This window comes from Polypterus senegalus, chromosome 18 (genome assembly GCF_016835505.1).
Source record: "Polypterus senegalus isolate Bchr_013 chromosome 18, ASM1683550v1, whole genome shotgun sequence".
In the NCBI taxonomy this organism is placed as follows: Eukaryota; Metazoa; Chordata; class Cladistia; order Polypteriformes; family Polypteridae; genus Polypterus; species Polypterus senegalus.
The window spans coordinates 8993348-9012498 of NC_053171.1; the positions used below are offsets into that span (position 1 = coordinate 8993348).

Below are 19151 nucleotides of genomic sequence, written 5' to 3' on the forward strand. Positions count from 1 at the left end.
CTTTCTCGGTCAGCTGCAAATCAGCTGCAACTGTTTACGATCCACGCCTCCCACTGGCTTCCGGTGACGCGAAGAGTGACGCGGAGAAAGAAAAATGTAACGACGCCATTGCTCCTCCAACAGCCTTCATTTGACCTTTTAAAATAACATTTATTTTGTCCACTGTATAAAAACTATGCAGTATATTCACCAAAAACCTTATAGATTAACTCATCGCACTCTCTCCTTAAAAAATATCGGATTTAACCTATTGAAAGAACACCCAAAAGCCGTAAAGTCCAACATACCCACCTCCTTCGAGTTCCACCCTCCGCTCTCCCCGGCTCGCCCAGCCTGAAATGGGAATCTGAACTTCTTACAAAATGGCGCAGGCGAGCCCAACTCGGACATGCGCACTTCCTTTCGACGATATCCCCGGCTGCGAAGCTCCAAGCATGCGCAGTTATAGTCCGCGATCCTTATTTCCGTTTCAATGCAAGACGAAAGTCCAATCAGATCAGGAGGCCGGGCCTTTTCACTTTAGCGACACCAATGGCTATACTCGGGCGGTAAAATGTGGATGAGAACATGTAACCCAATCGCACCACAGAAAAGGGCGCTTTCGGAGAAGCGACCACCCAATTACAACGGGTCCTTTCTTTCGACCAATCAGAGATCCGTCTAGGCGACGGCGTTCTGCAGTACACCTCTGAGCGCTGAGAGCAATTTTTTTGCTCCAATGCAGTCTTTAGTCGTTCTCGACGAATCATAATTCCCTACAGTCAGCACGGCTGCGTTTTGTAGCCAATCGGGTTTCGAGGAAACATACCTTGGCTCAACAGCTTGTTATTTCGCTTATTGCTTTCCGATCCTGGCAAGTGAGGAGAAGTCGAATCTGAGAATGTAAGTAGGCTGATTTATATTTTACTAAAACAATATGTTTGGGAGAACTCCGACGCATTGATGCCGCAAGGAGACACTTGCGGGTAGGATGGGACGCAAGTGAAGGAAATCTGAAGTAGTTTGGGAGAACAGACGTTGAGACATTTGGAGGAATTGAATGGCAAGACGCATTCGGCATGTTGTAGGCTTGTAAATTCGCCTTTCGTTGTGGAGTCTTGATAAACAAAACGATAAGACGCTCCTTCTTGGGGAAAGAAGTGCGACGAGCGACGTAGGGACACCATATTTAACCTAAAGTCAGAATAGCAGGTTTCTAAATGGTGCCCCCGAACACTCCGGAGCATCTGGGCACTGTGCAACCTTCCCCTTTCCTCACAAATGAGGCACGGAAGGCAAGCGGACTCGCTTCTTCTCTCGAGAAGCGCCAAACAACCCTTCCTTTGGATGAAAGTTGCAACTTTGCTTTTTGAAAGGAGAAAGCCTGGAATGCGCCGAGGCACACCTCCGTGGCCGGGCTCACCACTGCCTGTTAAACTGACATGGTGCAGCAGGGAGGGAGGGAGGAGGGAGTGAGAGAGCGCAATGGCGACGTGACACAGACAGAACTGGGGAGAGAAGCGGGAAGCGGCACCGTAGTCTTTAAAAGTACATCTCCCGCCCGGCAGAAGCGACGTCTCTTAGTTGCTCTGCTTTCGTGTTATTTCCCGGGCTCGGATCTGTCGTGACCCCATGAGCATCGTATTCGGCCTTCCGCCGCCGAGTGCACGTCTCATTCCGAGGAAACCCTCATTTAGTGCTGGGCGATGCAGCACGATGCGATCGGTGTGTGTGTGTATATTTGTATATATATTTTTTACCGTGTTCTTGTTTAACTTTCAGAATTATAAATACGTCTGATCCCTCTCACTCACTCTTTCCTTATAATGTTTTTTTCCTTTTTCCAGAAATCGCACGGTTTCGAGCTGGAATCCCTCAAATAACCCTTAAAATGAAGGTGAGTAGTCTTTGTTTTTTCCCAGTTGGGATTTCTGATTTGATCGCTAAAACGTTGTACTTGCTTCGGTTTTCCTTCCTTGGAAACGCCGAATTTGTGCTGCCCTCTGCTCGGATGACAATGAGGTCTCTGGCGAGCGAGGGGAGGGAGCTGCGCAGAGGATGAGTGGGGGTGGCAGCTTCTCTGCTAAACTTTGGACTTGCCTTCTAAATCTGTCAATAGATGGCTTTTTATGAATCAAGAGAGTCTATCTTAAGCACTGCACAGACTCTTGGGTGACCACCTTTGCTAAATCGTGTACATCATTTACATAGCTGTCCTAAAAATATTGGGGACAGTCGCAGTTGATCTGTATGGTAGCACCCCACATAGAGAATTGTGACTTGTTTGATTCTGCTTGCAATTACTGGTGAAATTTGGGTCAGCTTTGCTTTGGGAGGGGGAATAGTGTACTTTGTTCAAAATTTCCTTTTACTTTTCATTCCATCTTCAGAGAGGTGTGTTAAACTCTGCTGTGCTTTTTAATATAACTGCATGTACTTGGGACTATTAAATCTGAGGTGTCCTTGCATGTCTGTTTCTTGATCACTTGGAAGCTCTTGCACACTTAAAATAGGGTGTGGAGTTGCAATTATAATAAAACATTTTGTGCTGCTTCTTTTTTTTCCATTTAGGCAGTGGATGAGCCTGCCTATCTTACAGTGGGAACCGATGTGAGTGCCAAGTACAGAGGAGCTTTTTGTGAGGCAAAGATTAAATCGGTGAAGAGGCATGTAAAAGTCAAGGTAAGAATGACTGTTTCTGCTTGGCAAGTGATCCTTGTTCGATGTAGCTGCTCTTGATAACCATTACATGAGAATTCTGTATTCATGTTTAGTTTGTGAGCTTATAGATACCACAAGTAATTTTCAAGAAATCGGTCCCCGGGATGCACAGTTGGGCAGATGAACACCTGAACTATTTGAATGTTTGATCTGTTAACATAGAAAGCTGAAATAGCTGCGTTCTCATGGAATGTATGCCTTGAATTTAGTTGAGGCCAAGATGTGTTGGTTGCATACACTACATGCTTAGAGTTGGGTACACCAAAGTTTGTTTCTGGAAAGTGAAATGTTATTTTCTCAGGGATACCAAGGTAGAGTGGTAGCTTTTTTCTCTATTTGTAGTCTATATGAGAGTAGTATTAACTTTTTTTTAAAACAATGGGCCTTGTGAGAGACAGCTAGACTTGGAGATGTTGAGGGAGGATCGGAACACATGTCATGTCAGCCGAATCTGCACTCCTGGTTGGTGGTGGTGACAGATGCCCTAGCAGCATTGTTCTAATCTTCGCCTCTTGGATAGGTTTGTGGGTGCCCTGTGACCCTGAAATATATTTGTAGGGTTTTACAATGCTATGTTAACATGTGATTGCATAATGCCAAATAAGCATAACTGTGATAGCTGTAAAGCAGTAGACATCTAGCTTGTTTCATCACAATGCATACCCCTGAAGTTGCTAACTCATTCATGATAATTTAGTGTCATTTATTAAGGTAAATATGAGTGGAGGGAAAGGATTTGGGGATTATGCATGGTAATTCCTGAAAGTGGACTTCAGACAGATTAAGATGATGAGTAAACTTAAACATACACAAATACAGAGAAAATGCTGGCAAAAATATCATAGAAGACATTCCAGCTAGGAAACAAATCGAGGGCCTTTATGCCATGATTTTACTTTTTTACTTCAGGCAGTTCAATTTTTGTCACTAACAAACAAAAGTGATACGTAACGCTTCACAAAAAAACAGGTCTTTTAAGGTAACTGAAACATACAATACATCGAACATCAGTATTAATGCAAAGTAAATAAAGCCTGCAAATGACCTTTTATCATCTTGTGAACTGTACATTTAACATTTATATCAAAACAAATGTAGCAGAAGCTACCCCTTCTGTTTATATTGTAATTTTAAAGGTAAAATCTTGCATATTTAGTTTCTTTTTTTTTTTTTTTAAATATCAGTTGAAACCTTAAATTTAAATGTTTCCCATTATGTAAATTGTCCTACAACTACAGATCAATTTTTAGTAATGTAATGAGGTTTTGTATTGTTAAGGTTTCCCTTCACCTGTTAGTTTGGGGAGGGGGGGTTCTCTTTCTAGCATACTCTATAGTTTTAACGCGTTTTAAATGTAAAAGTTTGAAGAAGCATAAGCATGGATCAAAATCTGCACAGAACTGTTTGATGCATTTAAATCAAAGTAGCCTTTTGCGCATTGACGGGTCATATTATGACCCACATTTTCTTAGTCCAGTTAAGTGTTGGGGTTTGTACTTCATTTTATACTCTGAACAGCAAAGAGTATACATATATGCACAATGTACCGATTGATTTTTAGAGTTTAAATTTAACACTTTATCACTGCTGTCATTGCCTTTTAAATCGTTTTCATCCATGTGTAATTCCGCCAATGTTTTCTTTTTAAGTCACAGCAATGGTAGCTGAGCACCTACAGTCAGGGTACCACGTCAATTTCCAAATTTAGAAAATGTTTAAATGTGTATTTATAATTTAAGTTGAACATTTCAAATGCTTCCAGTCACTGTCAGATTATGCCATGTGGTGATTAACAACGTAACATGATTCTTCATATTGTAGTCTTTTACTTGCACATCATTTCCAGGAGCAACCTTTTTATTTTTTGGTTCAGTAGCTTACGTTGTCATCAGTGGAACAGACAGCCTTGTTTCTCATCTTGTGAGAAAGAGTACCTTTTCGTTTTTTAAATATTTGCTCCTCTGAACAATCCTTCATTTGAATTGGTGGAGCTGTCTGGTGCCTGGCACTTCAATTTCTAAATTCATGTGGACAGAAGTGCTTGAAGGCAGAGCTGAATTTAAGGTGCAGGCAAATTTTGAATTCTCCTTATGCACAGACCAATTTAATCAAATGATAACATTAGATGTGTAGACAGTCTGCACTTTAGGGGACTGTAGGAATGTTGCAACGGAGAAGCTCAGGTGAAATTACTTGTGATTGGTCAGATATGTTGTGCGAGACGTTAATTTTACATTTATGTTAGTAACTTCTTTTGGTAGAGCAAATCTGTCATTCAGTGTCTCTACCTTAACAAGTTCGTCTGATTAGCAAAAAGTGCAATTTAAAGGAATACTTTAATCTAATATATATATATATGTGTGTGTGTGTGTGTGTATAATGTTACTTACCCCATGTAGTTTGTATTGATGGCCAAGAAAAAAAATAATCTCATGTTTTAATGCAGAATGATGATCAGTCCTCTACAACAGCAAATGATTTGAAAATGTCCATGACAAGGAAAAAATCTTATGTCACTCGTGTCACATAAACCACGTGTCAGTTATCCAGTCGTGTGCTCAAAATGAAGAGTTTTTTTGCTCACATATTGTTTAATACATACTTCTGGCAAAATCATCGTTGGGTCAAGAGCACTGTCTCCAGTTAACGCACGTTCATGGTCACATTCCTACTTTTATGTGCAATTGACTGAGATTTTTGCCTTCCTCACCTCTGCCATCAGCTGACTATATATATCAGTTCTTGCGTTAATAAGAATTTATAATTAAGCATGAATTTGTTTTCATTTGACCATTGACGCTGTTTTTTTCATTATTTAGTTACTTTCTCATTTACTCAGACGTAGGGATGAGTTGTTCATATGAGTAAACTGAAAAAAAATGGTCATGTTATTATTATATGTATAAGAAGTTATTTTTGATAATTTAAAGGATTCTTGCTGCTGTATTAATTTTCAGGTAAGGTAACTGGAGTGGCACAAAAGTTGATAGAAACTTCAGTTTTGGATGTAATATATGCATGCAAAATTTGGTTGACCTTATTCAAAGTATTCTCAAGTTATCGTGTTTATGTATATATATATATATATATATATATACACACAGGCATAATTCCAAAAATGATATTTTCAGACTCTGGGGAGGTCTAAAATGTAGAGATTCATCAAAATCTCGAGATTGAATTATTGGATGATTACAATATACGAGAAAGTAACAAAGGCACAAATGTATCTAAGTATTGTAAGGTTTTATACTTTATTGTTATCATTTTATAAGTGCATATATTATTTATTCTCATACCCACTTAATCCAGTAAGTGTGTGTGTGTAGCCAGAGCCTGTATAATCTGGATAGGGTTCTAGGTTGTTGCAGGGCCAGTTATACTAAGCTGCATGTCTTTGAGTATTTGGGTAGACACTAAAATACCCTGAAAAAAGCCTCTGCAGACTCGGTGAGAATGTAAAGATTTGATACTGACAGTGACCTGTAATGGATTTTAAACTTGGAGCTCTGGATCTGTAAGGCAGCAGTACTAACTGCTGTGTCCCCTAGTTACTGTGCCAAAAGGGTACTCTCTGTAAAGAGTGCAGTATAGCAATACATTGAATGAATTTAATATGGAAGTAGATAGTCTTTGAATTTTTAACCCAGATTTTAATAATTTTCTACAAAAACTTTTTCAACTTGAAACAAACATGAATTTCAGTTACTGATTTTATTGAGAGAAATAACCTTCATTTGCTTAAGTCGATCCACATAATTGCAGATTTTCGTTCAAATGCCAGGGTGAAAGGTACTAACTGAAAATTTGGGATTAATGCAAATTGCATGTTTACATTATGTGATGATCAGTGTGTGTTTTTTTTTTTTTTTTTAGCAGTGCATGTGCATTTAACATTTCTTTTCTTAATGGAACAATTGGTGTATGATGGTATTCCAATTTTCTCATGTTTATTGTGTTGCTAAAGTTAATTACCTAGTACTTTAAAAGTAGCTTTCTTTAATACTAGAATAATTCTGTTATTGTTATAATTATGATCTTATGGCAATAACTTAAATAAAAATCTTAAATAAAAAAAAGATGAGGAAAAGTATAACATAGAAGGATAGACATTTTTTTAAGAAGGAGACTGTTTTTTAACACAGTATGTTAAAGTACCAATGTGGGGGAAGCTTGTTTAGATTTAGTATTTTATAATAATCAGGGTAGAGTTGAGGATACAAAGACCAAAATGTATTAAGTTTAACCTGGTAGGGCAAATTTTGAGCAGGTATGGCAAAGTCTAAGGATGATAGACAGGAATGAGCTTTTAAGTGTGGAGACAGTCGAGGAGCAGTGGAGTCGATTTAAAAGGTTTTGCATATAATGCAGGACACAAATTTGGAAATATTGGTGTGTTAAACCACCCTGCAGTGGTTTAATATAGAGTAGGAAAAAAGAGCTGTATAAGGCATATAAGACTAATACCTCCTGTATTAATTGTAGAGTGTATGAGAGCCTGTGGGCAACCATTAAGAAGGATATTAGAGAAGCTAAAAGGCAGTTAGAGAGGAATATAGCAGATAAGGCAAAAGACAACCCAAACGTATTCTGTCCTAATTTAAGCCTCAAAATAACAGTAGAAGAGGGGAAGTGCATTAGGAATAATCAAGGGGAATTAAAAATTACAGCCAACAAAATAGCAGATGCTGTAAACTTGCCTTTTTTTTTTTTTTTGAGGTTTTCACATGTGAGAAAGTAGATAATCTGCCACCAGTAACGGGGACTACTGAGGAGGAAATGAGTGATTTGGAAATTGTAGATGGAGAGGTACTGTTTAGATAAAATAGTCTCAAATCAACACGACCAGATAATATTTATCAAGGAGGTTAGCAAATACCTCTATAAACTCTTGATACATATTTTAGGAAGTCCCTGCACACTGGGGAAATTCCAAAAGTCGAGTAAATGGCAATCATTATCCCGTGTTATAGAAAAGGTTGGTTGGGGAGATCCAAGCAACTGAAGGCCAGTAAGCTTAATGTGCATCACAGGTAAATTAGTGAAACGAATTATTAAGGAAAAGATTGAGCAACACATGGCAAGAACAGGGTTGTTAGTGGACAGTTGGCATTGGCTAAACAAGGGAGGCTAACCTGCTGGAATTCTACAAGGAGGCCAAAGGATACGATGAAAGTGGAGCATGTGATTTTATTTATTGTGACTGTCAGAACTTGATAAGGTGCCACTTGAGAGGTTTGGCATCACACTAAAAGAAATGGATGTTCAGGTAGTGCTGTGTTAGATGGGCACAAAATTGGCCATGTATAGAATGGTGTCCCTCATGGGTCAGTGCTGGGGCCTCTGCTATTTTTACTATATATAAATGACTTGCACAGGAATGTAATTAGCAAGCTGGTTAAGTTTGCAGATGATACCAAGCTTGATGGATTTAGAGATAATTTGGAATCTGTTGAAGCATTACAGTGGGACTTGAACAGCATCCAGTCTTAGGCAGGTTTGTGAAATTTGATAAATCAAGTTAATCAAGAATGCAGAGACAGAGCTGGAAACTTGTTAAGCATAAATTTCACTCAAACTTTAGGAAGTGTTTCTTCACACAGACAACCATACACACATTGGGGTGTGGGAGATATTGGAACTTTAAGACTAGAATTGATGTTAATTTGGGGCATTTAAGTGGATAGAAGTGTTGAGTTTTGTTGGACTGAATGGTCTGTTCCCATCTAGATTATTCTAATGTTCTAACTGATTTTTGTTTTATAGGAAACGAAGGTTACATTTTTGTTTTCAAGTCAGCACCCCGTATTTTGGTCATTTTCAGTATTGCAGTCAGCAAACTAGTCATGTTAACGCTATATAGTAGGTTGACTGTGGCGCAAACAGCTGGAGTAAGGATAATAGAAAGTTTCAGATTTTACCTTTGATCATTATTGTGCTACTGCTGATTGTATAATATTTACCTTTAGACTGTTGTGACAAAAGTAAGCATGTGTAGAACGGCATGTTCCTCTTGAACCCTCAAAACCACTAAGCTTTATTAAAAGGTGATTGTGTAGTAGGTGAATAATGAAAGTTTCTTGATTTTTTTTAAAAACACAAAAGGAGTCTGTTCATAGTATTTTGTGACCTGGTATTTTGAAAAGCTATTCTTTTATTTAGTATGGTTTAGCGTGGATTATTAGAGTGTTTGAAATTTGGGGAAAAAATGTATTTAAGTGAATTCCTGTTGACTTCCTTGTTTTAATAAAGACTTCTTGTTGGTGGGTATGTGTTCCTGATGCCATTTTCATTAGGCATAGTTTTTTAATTTTCTCTTCTAAAACAAAGTTATGTAATTTGACAATGGGTTTCTTTCCGCTACACTGATTCGCACTGCAGCTTTACCTCTTTAGAGAGATGGATCTAATGCCTGGCCTAGTGATTGTCTGTTAAGGGTTTGTATGTTCTCTCTTCGTCTACGTAGGTTTTGTCTGAGTATCGGTTTACACCCACAATCCAAACATATGTGAATTTTTACTGATGGGTGATTCTGAATTATTGTTGTATAAATCACTCTGGATATGTTCGTTATGTCTTGGGATGAATTAGTGTCCTGTTCAGGAGTGATCCCTGCCTTGCACCTGATGCTCTTTCTCACCGCAACTTGGAAAATCATGTTTAGCAATACATTGATTTACTTCATTAACTTTATTAATTCACTTTTATAATATGACTTGGATGCCATTTTAGGTAATGTTTAGGGCAGTGTTTCCCAACCTCGGTCCTGAGGACACACTGTAGCTGCAGGTTTTTGTTCATAACCAGCTTCTGTTTTTGTTGGACTCCTGGGATGTGTTATTTCTCAAGTTCTGTGTTTTGGGAACAATATAGAATTTAGAAACTAAGTTTAGTAAAAACTTATGCATATAAGTTAAAATAAGTTTTATTTATATATATATATATATATATATATATATATATATATATATATATATATATATATATATATATATATATATATATATATATATATATATATATATATATATATATATAATATAAAAATGTACCAAGCAGTTATATGGGAATAATGCTTTTTTTTTTTTTTTAACAATATTTCAATCTACTTTTCTAGGTGTTCTAATTGTTTGTTTAATCCATTATTTACTAATTAGTGGGTCTGAGGCTAAAGTACTTCGATCATTCCATATTTTTTGCCAGCTTGTCTGCTCTGCTCATTTTTAATTGTCATTAATAAGATGCAACCAAGGGGGAAAAGTGCACAGAGAAAGGGTAAAATATAATGAAATCAACAAAAGAGAGTTAAGCATTTAAATCTATAGCAAAAGCAGACATATTTCTAAATGTGATATAAATGTAATAATCATGCTGCTGTGCTTTTCTGAATGTAGAATAAAAGAAAAAATAATGTTGGCTAATTAAATTAGATCAGTGTTCTCAGGTATTGTTACTGATTTGCAATCTGGTTGGAACAAAAACCTGCAGCCACAAGGGGACCACCAGACCCAGGATGGGAAACATTGGTTTAGGCTCTATTAGAAAAGTTTTTTAATACCAGTTTATTTAGATTCTTTTTCTCTGAATTCATAATTTCTGTTCTCAAATGCAATTTTTAATATTAAAATTTGTAAAGTACAGCCTGCATTTAACAGAGCATTAATCATAAATTTCAAACAAGGCTGTAAATATTGGTTAAGATCATAAAACAATAATTTGCCAATAAATAACATTTTAAAGTTTCAAACAGTTTTTGTCTGTGTGTAAAATGGAAATCAATGAAATGTACATGCATTGGATTTCCAACAAAACTATTTCCAAAAATGAATTCATATGCAGGGTAAAATTCAAATAATTTTTTTTACCTATTTTTTTGCGTATAGTAATAGTGAATAATAATTTTAATGATATCCTAAAGCCACTTTCCCATGGGGTGTGATGGAGGATAAACAGCCCATTCAACACATTAGAAGGAGGCTTCAACATAAAAGCTCTGCTTTCTGCATTTGTTCCGTTGTGCTGATTGTGTAAATGGTATAGCAGTCTAGAATTAGCCTGACTAATGTAGAGAAAAAACTTGCATGCAGCACATTTACTTGTGTTTTTATAGTCGGATAAGCTTCTTTTTTTGTCTCCCTGTCCTACAACAAAAAAAAGCTAAAATGTCTAGTTTGTCTTACATTAACTTGTCTTACTTTTACTTTTGATTTTTAAAAACCAAGTGATGAAATTCTGCCTTTACAAACGCACACATTTAAAAAAAAAAAAAATTATATATATATTTATATATATATATATATATATATATATATATATATATATATATATATATATATATATAATGAATAAGCATGGATACATGTTTGACAATATACTGTGTTAAACTGGCATTCTATCCAGGGTTGGTTACTGCCCTTTGCCCAGTGTTTCCACAGTTTCCTCTGGCTTATCTTTACCCTGTGTTTGACCAAAAATAGAAGAAGAAAGTGGATGGATTGCTGAATTGGAAAATTATTTGCATCAGAGCACACATGAACAAGACTTAAATCACATGTAGCCTTTCTCTTAAATGTTTTAGTCCTGAAAGTATTGCCACTAAGTATACATCCAAAAAACAACCCTGTAGCTGAAAGTGCAATTGGAGGAAGTCTGTCTTTGTTTTGTATTACTGCTTACATGAACAGTGACGAGTACAGCACTCCATACTGTAGCACACACTGTGTGAGAAAGTTTCTTATCATACTTTCTGGTTAACGTATAAACATTTGTATCTGAAGTGCTCAACAGTCTGTTAACTTGAGCGCTCTATAAAACATCTTCAGCTTTACATATTTCTTTGTAGTTATCATGTACACATACAGATTATATCCAGTTGGTATGTACACAAAGCAGAGCCAGATGGACATTAATATATGTATTTCAAAAAACTGTAATAGATGTTTTAATCCCAACTCTCTTCAAAGCTGTACGCTTGTCCTCGGTTTCTGACACTCGCTGGTAAGAAGTGACCACTTTCAACCTTTTGTCTTTTGTGCGCTCTTAACCTGTGGTTCTCCTTGTAGATAGTGTTTTGCTGCACTGCAGAACAAGCTGGAAGAGGACCTAGAAAAAGAAATCATTCGTTGAGCTGAGAGGTAAAGCGTGCAAAGCTTGGATGGATGACTTTGAAAACGGGAGTTGAAGGATGTAGGGCTAGAAATCTCTGCCACTGTCCAGGCAACATTCCAAAGCACCCTTTTTATCAACAAATGAGGCATCATGATAAACCAATCACGTTATTTGTAAATTGCCTAAAGTAAATACAGCATCCTTTATCAACACACAGTGGCAGTGCAAATAGCCATACAAAAAAAAAATTACAATTCCAAGCATAAAAGAAAGACCAACACTGAGAGGTCTGAACAAAAGTTGCAAATGGGGTTGACAGCTTAAGGCACATTTTATTTTTCTTCCAAATGTCAATGCTCTGACTTTCTCCTTTTGACAGATTTACTGTTTGCAGTCCGTTGCGAAAGACAAAGCGTAAAGAAATGAGTATTACAGTAAGAGATGCGAGTACCTTTGGTGCATGGCCACTAAATTCACGATAGGCAAAGGGGTTTTATGATGGTGTACTGTATTGTCATCCTCGGGGCAACCTTCAGAATTAAAGTAGTCAACATAATATTAAGTGTTTTTAAAATCTCTTTAGAAGATAAATCTATGGATCTTCTACTCCCAACACTATCGTGTCAGTGAGTGCACTAAGCATTTCTGATCATTACTGTTCAGACAGGACAAAGCAGCAATAAAATCTCTGCAGGAAAGAGCAACCAATTTCAAAGAGTATGCCCTACTCGGACACGCTAAAATATTGGCAAAGTCTATATGGTAACCTAAACCTCAAAATTCATTGAGTCAATGATCAAGTTGGCCCAGAAAAAATAAAGAATGATGAAATTGTGAACCACATACTTGAACACCAGTGGGAATTAAGGGGAATATGTCTTCATGCATAGAATGTGAGAATTTACATTCTCTTTTGTTTTATTTTTAATAGGTATTTTTAAGGGGTGATAGTTCTACACAAGTAGTGCAAGATGACCAAGTGAAAGGACCCTTAAGGGTAAGTACTACCATATCATGGTCTTCTACCAAAAATATATAAATGTATATGTAGTAGTCATTAACATTCAGCATACACATTCTGGTTCCTTGTCACTTAACCGTACAAACTCTTGAAAATATATGAAATGTTAATAAGCAGCACCTTAATGGTTCTCTTGCTAGGCTAGTGTCCATCATATAAAAGTGTGCATTTCATCATTAACACTTTTTATTGGAAAAGGTCAGGTCTAAGATTTTAGTTCAGAGGTCTACTGAGGTGACCACCATGAAATCTTTGAGAAATTGCCTGAGCTGAAAGCCTTTTGTGTCCGGTAAAGTGCAACATTTTACATCCTGTGTGACAGCTGAAACATAAGAAATTTGGCAAAGGAGGGGAGACCATTCAGTCCATTAAACTGATTTTGTTTAGCTAATTGCTAAGCTGTCCCAATAAGTGGGCGATGTAGGTAAATATAGTCATGTGACAAAGTAATTACCCCCTGTCAGTTACAGGTTTTTGCATGCAGATATAACATACAGTCATCTAGTCTTTACAAGGTTTTAAAAATTGGTAGATTTAACTTCTTGTGAGAACAGATTTTTATTGTGGCAGTGATTGTTCAGCAAAACAAACAAACAAAAAAAAAATGCCAACATGGAGAAAGCATGCATGATGTGTAGAAGTTTGTACTCTCACCTCTCTTCAGTATCAACTAAGCAGGTAATCTGAGCAGGGTGCTGCTAATTGATTAACTGTTGGTTCCTTGATGTAAAAACAGAACCTTTGGTCTAGTTTAATCAGGTTTTGGTAACATCATGCTAAGTGCAAAAGGCACCAGCATGTTCACGACAAAAAAAAAAAGGTTACAGGATATATATCAAAACCTTAATCATTATCTCTGATATTTCTTATTGAAAAGTCGTATGGGACAAGGAAGAAAGGAATTTTTGGAGTGATTTGTGTGGGTTTTCAAAGCGATTGTACTTCCTGATTTACTGAAGTTTAGTTCTACATGTAATGGATGTCTGTCATCAGTTGAGATGATTTCCAGTTTTCTTTAACATTGCCCACTGTTCTACTAATTATACAAGTGTGTTTCCATGTTTATATGTTTCTTTGTTCCTTATTCATTATTATTAATCTTAGCTAATTTTAAGTTTTTTTTTTCTTTCCTTGTCACTTTGACGTCTTGTAAAGCATGGTGAGCTATATCCTGTGTATGAAAATGTGCTATAGAAATAAAATATTTTGTTCTTGTTGTGTCAAGGATGAGCGATATGTATACATACAGCAGTATTATTACACCCTCTGCTGTATAGAATATAGAAATGCATCAGAGTGGTCAATAGTGATTCAGGTTTTTTCTTTTTCCTTCATTTTCCAATTTAACTTCAAAGTGGTTTACTTTAAAATATAACTAACCTGTAACTATACTGATAATCTGGATTTATTTTGCGTGCATACAGTAAACTGGTGTGGCGTGGTAGTGCAGTACTAAGTGTAGCTGCCTCAAAATCCAGAGTCCTGCATTCAAATTCAGTACGTGGTTGTAGTAAGTATAGATTTTCGCACATTCTCCTTGTGTCTGTTTGGATTTCTTCAGGTACTCGCACATTCTCAGAGACATGCACGCTAGGTTAATTTGGCACTCTATATTGAAACTTTTGATCGTGCAAGTTTGGCCGTACTGTCCAGGGCAGTTTCCTGTTTTGCACCTAACATTGTCAGGATAGTCGTGGGGCTAAATAGGGTTTACTCTAAGAGCTGCAGCCCTGAATTTAACTGAACAGGTATGAGACTGTTATGTTGTACAGAAAGAAAAGTAAGTTCATTACAGTTTTCTCTCGACTTTTTGCTCTACCACTCTGTTACAATCATTTAGAGAGAGAAGAGTAATAAATGTAGTGGATTGTTATTGGGTGGTAGCAGAATTGTGATTGCATTTATTTACTGACTATGCTACCCATGCAAGGTATGTTGAAATCTAAGTAATCAACACAGACCACAGCATTAACATTTGCAATTTACCATCCATTTGAATTCATTTTCTACTGTATGGAGTAATAAAATGCATTACATTTGTTGTTTTAACCAATGGCACATCACAAACTTTTGTAGTAATAAAATGCATTATTACTCAAGCTTGTAATGCTCCATTGGTTGTATTTTATTACTTCTAATGTTTGATGTGCCATCTGTTGGAATGACAGAGATGTAGCAACCAGACATACACAGATAATTATCCTTCCGCTTTTTTTTTTCCTTTTCTTCCATTTAAGAAGAGTTGGCATTTTAGCTTAACTTTTTATTCCCATATTTAGTGAATACTAGTAAGGCCTCTGAGATGTGTTTTAGCTGTGGCTTAGGATCTGGAGTTTACCTCTTGGGTTGCGTTTCTCCTGACTATAAGCACTGAACTTGAATGTTATTTTGCAGGTTGGCGCAGCAGTGGAAGTGAAGAGTCCTGATGGCTCATGTCATGAAGGTGTTATCAGCAAGCTGACAGATGCTAGCTGGTATACTGTAGGTAAGTACAAGTCTATTCTCTTTTATATTTTGCTTTTGGTTTGCCTCGGTTAATTGTTAAGGTAAACGTTCTTGTGACTGCATTAATGGTGTTGTGTGTGTGTGTGTTTTTTTTTTGTTTAACTTTAGTACATTACACAACGTTGGGTTAAATGTAGTGCATCCTAGTGTAGGGGGAAGTATTTGGTTTTATGTGTCCTACAAGTTAAAACTATTCTTAGATGAAAACAAAATGGTTTACGTGCTTTCACTTTTCTTCTTTTATAGACATTTACTAATCATTGGAAACCTGATTTTTCAAATAAAATGTATAATTGCAATTAGATTTTAGAGCCCAAAAACCAGAAGTTCAAAACAAGTCAGTTTTTTTTTTTTGATATCTTAACAGCTACATACACACAAGTACTCTAGTAAGGTTTATAAAGTTATAACTCTTGGTGACAATTAAAAAACACATTTTCAGGGAGTGAGTTCAAATGTTATTTCAGTTTGTGCTCCAACTTGTTCATTTCACATGCAAGGTAGCGTTTAGGAGTCAGGGGTCATAGTAAATTATTTAGTTTAAATTGTTTTCCTTATGGTAGTAACTTTAGCTTGAAAGTTAGGTAAGACCCCGTGGTTGCTTATGGTCCTGCACTAATGTGCTGCCTGCCAATCACTTATATGAAATCCTGGGCCAGATGTGTTTTAGAATTAGAATTTTAGATTCCAGAACAGTATGAGCTAACAATATGTAACAGTATGGGGTGTTATAATTCTATTACCTCATTATGGGTTCTTTGAGACAACAAGCCATTTACTCAGAATATGAAACAGCCATGTGCTCACTGTTTAGGCTCCAAAATTCAAGAGGAAGAAAACTAAAATAGGTGGTGCACGTTGGATGTAGCATCCGCATACGTTCATACCCTACTCTATGTGGATCCACATTCATGGACATGGAATTGAAATTCATTGAGATGGGCTGTAAACATACCGTATATACTCACGGATAAGTTCTCCTGCGGATAAGTCAGGACATGATTTTAGTGAATAATTTCTGGTATTTTATAATGTCAGTCGTATAAGTCAAATGCGGAAAACTCACACTATTGATCCAAGAGATTATGATATGCTAATGCCCACCTGAGAGAGTAACCACAGAGCACACTGCCTTTTTTTTTTCTATGTGGGGGTGGCAATGCACAGTTTCAGCATGTGCTCTTAATCTCTCTCTCTCTCTCTCTCTCTCTCTCCCCTGTGTGACCACATGGTAATACCCAAACTATTCTGATAAAATGATTTGTGTTTTTTGTATCTCGCACCCTCATACACCTTTATCGTAAGAGCTTCCCTTATCTATGATGGAGCGTTCGATCAGAAGAAATTATGAAGCTGGTTTTAAATTAAACGTCTTTGAAGTAGCGAAAGAAATTGGTAACTGCGTTGCTGCAACAAAATTCGATGTGTCTGAGAAACTGATGTGAGATGTGAGCAAGCAAGAAGATATTTAAAAAAAAAAAATTAAATGTCGCATTTTTGAACAGGAGTATAAGTCGGAGTCTGATTTTATGATCTATTTTTTTGGGTTTCAAGACCCCACTTATATGTGAGTATATATGGTAATTGGGTGGTGTTATGCAGTGTTTTAAGATTTTAGACTTCTGGGCAGCATCGAGCAGTGAAGGAAGTGATCTTATCTAAGCAGTTAGCCTAATCCGAGCAGCACTTAATTTTTAAGCCATTCCTTTTTTTTAATTTTTTAAGTCATTCTTTTCATCATCATTTTGATTTTACTGTAATTTATCTTTTAAAAGGGAAATAGATATAGTTCCAAAGCTACCTAAACTTTTTTGTAAAGGAGACATGATGACCTAAAACTGTGCTATATTCATCTTTAAAGGTTTGTTTATATTCATACTAAATCACATTCACACATTATTGTTTAGCTGAGAAAAGAGACTGAGAGAATATTGAAGAAAATTTTAAATTTGAAGAGTCTTCCCTCTCACAAATGTAGTTCTAGTTGGGCTGTACTCTAAATGGAGTGTAGCTAGGAAAACTGCACAGATTATACGTCTGTTGCTTCCCTTTACTGAACTTTGAAGACCTGAACCAAATAACAGGAGGCACCTGCCATTTAACAATTCTAAGGATTTCATTGTATTATTTTTTAATTATTAAAGAAAGCACCAACTATAAAGAAACGACAGCTTCCATATTTTACTAACACATAAATAATGAAAATTAATCAAAAATTTAACAGCGGTTTTGCAGGATACTACAACTGTCCATGCATCCCTTGAAACCGCATTTTTATTTTTTCAAAGTAAGATCTCGGCACCGCCTGTTTATCCTCCTGTCAGCCCATATTTTTGTATGTCTTTGACTCTGTGTCCCATAACACATATAAAGGCTCAAAATATGTGACAAGTGGGTTTGTGCACCATCTGATATAAAGTTCAAATTTATTATCAGCTCATAGTTACAATAAAATCCTCACTTGAACATCTGACCACTGTCACTAATGTGTGTGTGTGTGTGTGTGTGTTTTTTTTTTAACTGCAAAAATGTATTTTTCTAAGTTTTGCAAAAATGTATTTTTCTAAGTTTTTGAATTATGGAGCCACAGATATGGAATTCTGGACCTTTATTACCATATATTTAAACATAACTGAATGCAGTTATTACAGAAGCAGCCTAAGAATGATAATGAACATTTGGTGATAGACTGTATAGATTGTAAAGACAGAGAGAATAGTGGTAGTGTTCTCGTTATATAGATTTACATTACATGTATCAATAAAGATATTGGAATTCAGATATAAAATTTAAAGCAATTGGTTTGCTATGCCATTTTAGATGCAGCACATGCCGTGCCCATTGCCTTTAGTTTAGGCGATGGCATTCTGTGACCCAGATTAATCTAGTGGGTATTACAAAAAAGATAGACGAGTGAACCATCTGCACAGACTGAGGTTAGACATGAAGTATTTTTTATGAATATTTCCCATATAATTATATTACAAGAACAAGCCAAAATGATCATTAGAACCAAGAAATGATACTAAACTCATGAGAATCATTGGGTTCTGACTGGACAAATAGACTGTGGTAGTTTTGTCATATAATGTCTAATAATAAGCTTTACTCCTGAACTGTTTGGTAATGTGAAGACAGTTTATACTTTTGTAACATGTGTACTGTAAAAGTAACTTATTTGTTTTTTTTTTCCTCACACACACACTCCCTTTTTTTTGTGTGTTATTTTTTTTTTTTTAGTGTTTGATGATGGAGACGAGAGGACGTTGAGGAGAACCTCCCTTTGCCTTAAAGGTGAACGACATTTTGCAGAAAGTGAGGTAGGCAATAAAAGTAAATACAAATACACAAAAAAGCAGTACTCAAATGTCTTTTTTTTCCCCCTAACAGTATATTTCTTTTTCTTTTTTTTTTGACCTATTTCTGTAAGACGCTGGATCAACTGCCATTAACTAACCCCGAGCACTTTGGCACCCCCGTCATCGCAAAAAAAGCAAACCGAGGAAGGCGGTCATCACTTCCAGTGTAGGATTTTATTTGTTGCATTTTTTTGATTTTTAATTAAAATGTTACTGCTTAAGGCTTTGTTACTTGGCTACAGTTTCTTTTAGAGAATGTGAATTGACTTTTTTGCTGTTTTTCCAAAGTATTCTTTTTAGCCTGATATTTTTGTTGAGCACACACTATAACGCAAAAAAAAAGATCCTATAGGTCCATTCATCTTTTGGAGTATTCATATTTTCTGCATATTTCATTAAAAAGGTGTTTCTTGTTTAACACTGGTAAATGTCTACATTTTTTTTTAGTTTTGTCGTTA

At 36.3% G+C, this 19151-nt stretch overlaps 1 protein-coding gene across 2 annotated transcripts in view; it reads left to right on the plus strand.

Annotated features, from left to right (window-relative positions):
* The first annotated feature begins 804 nt into the window (after nucleotides 1-804).
* arid4a (AT rich interactive domain 4A (RBP1-like)) overlaps nucleotides 805-19151 on the plus strand; it is a 60790-nt gene continuing 42443 nt past the window's right edge. For both annotated transcript variants that reach the window (XM_039741090.1, XM_039741091.1), the window contains exons 1-7: nucleotides 805-882; nucleotides 1827-1876; nucleotides 2551-2661; nucleotides 12740-12805; nucleotides 15224-15314; nucleotides 18575-18654; nucleotides 18765-18859. In XM_039741090.1, coding sequence (XP_039597024.1) covers nucleotides 1871-1876; nucleotides 2551-2661; nucleotides 12740-12805; nucleotides 15224-15314; nucleotides 18575-18654; nucleotides 18765-18859 — 449 coding nt within the window. In that variant the 5' untranslated portion in view covers nucleotides 805-882; nucleotides 1827-1870. The remainder of the gene's footprint in view (nucleotides 883-1826; nucleotides 1877-2550; nucleotides 2662-12739; nucleotides 12806-15223; nucleotides 15315-18574; nucleotides 18655-18764; nucleotides 18860-19151) is intronic.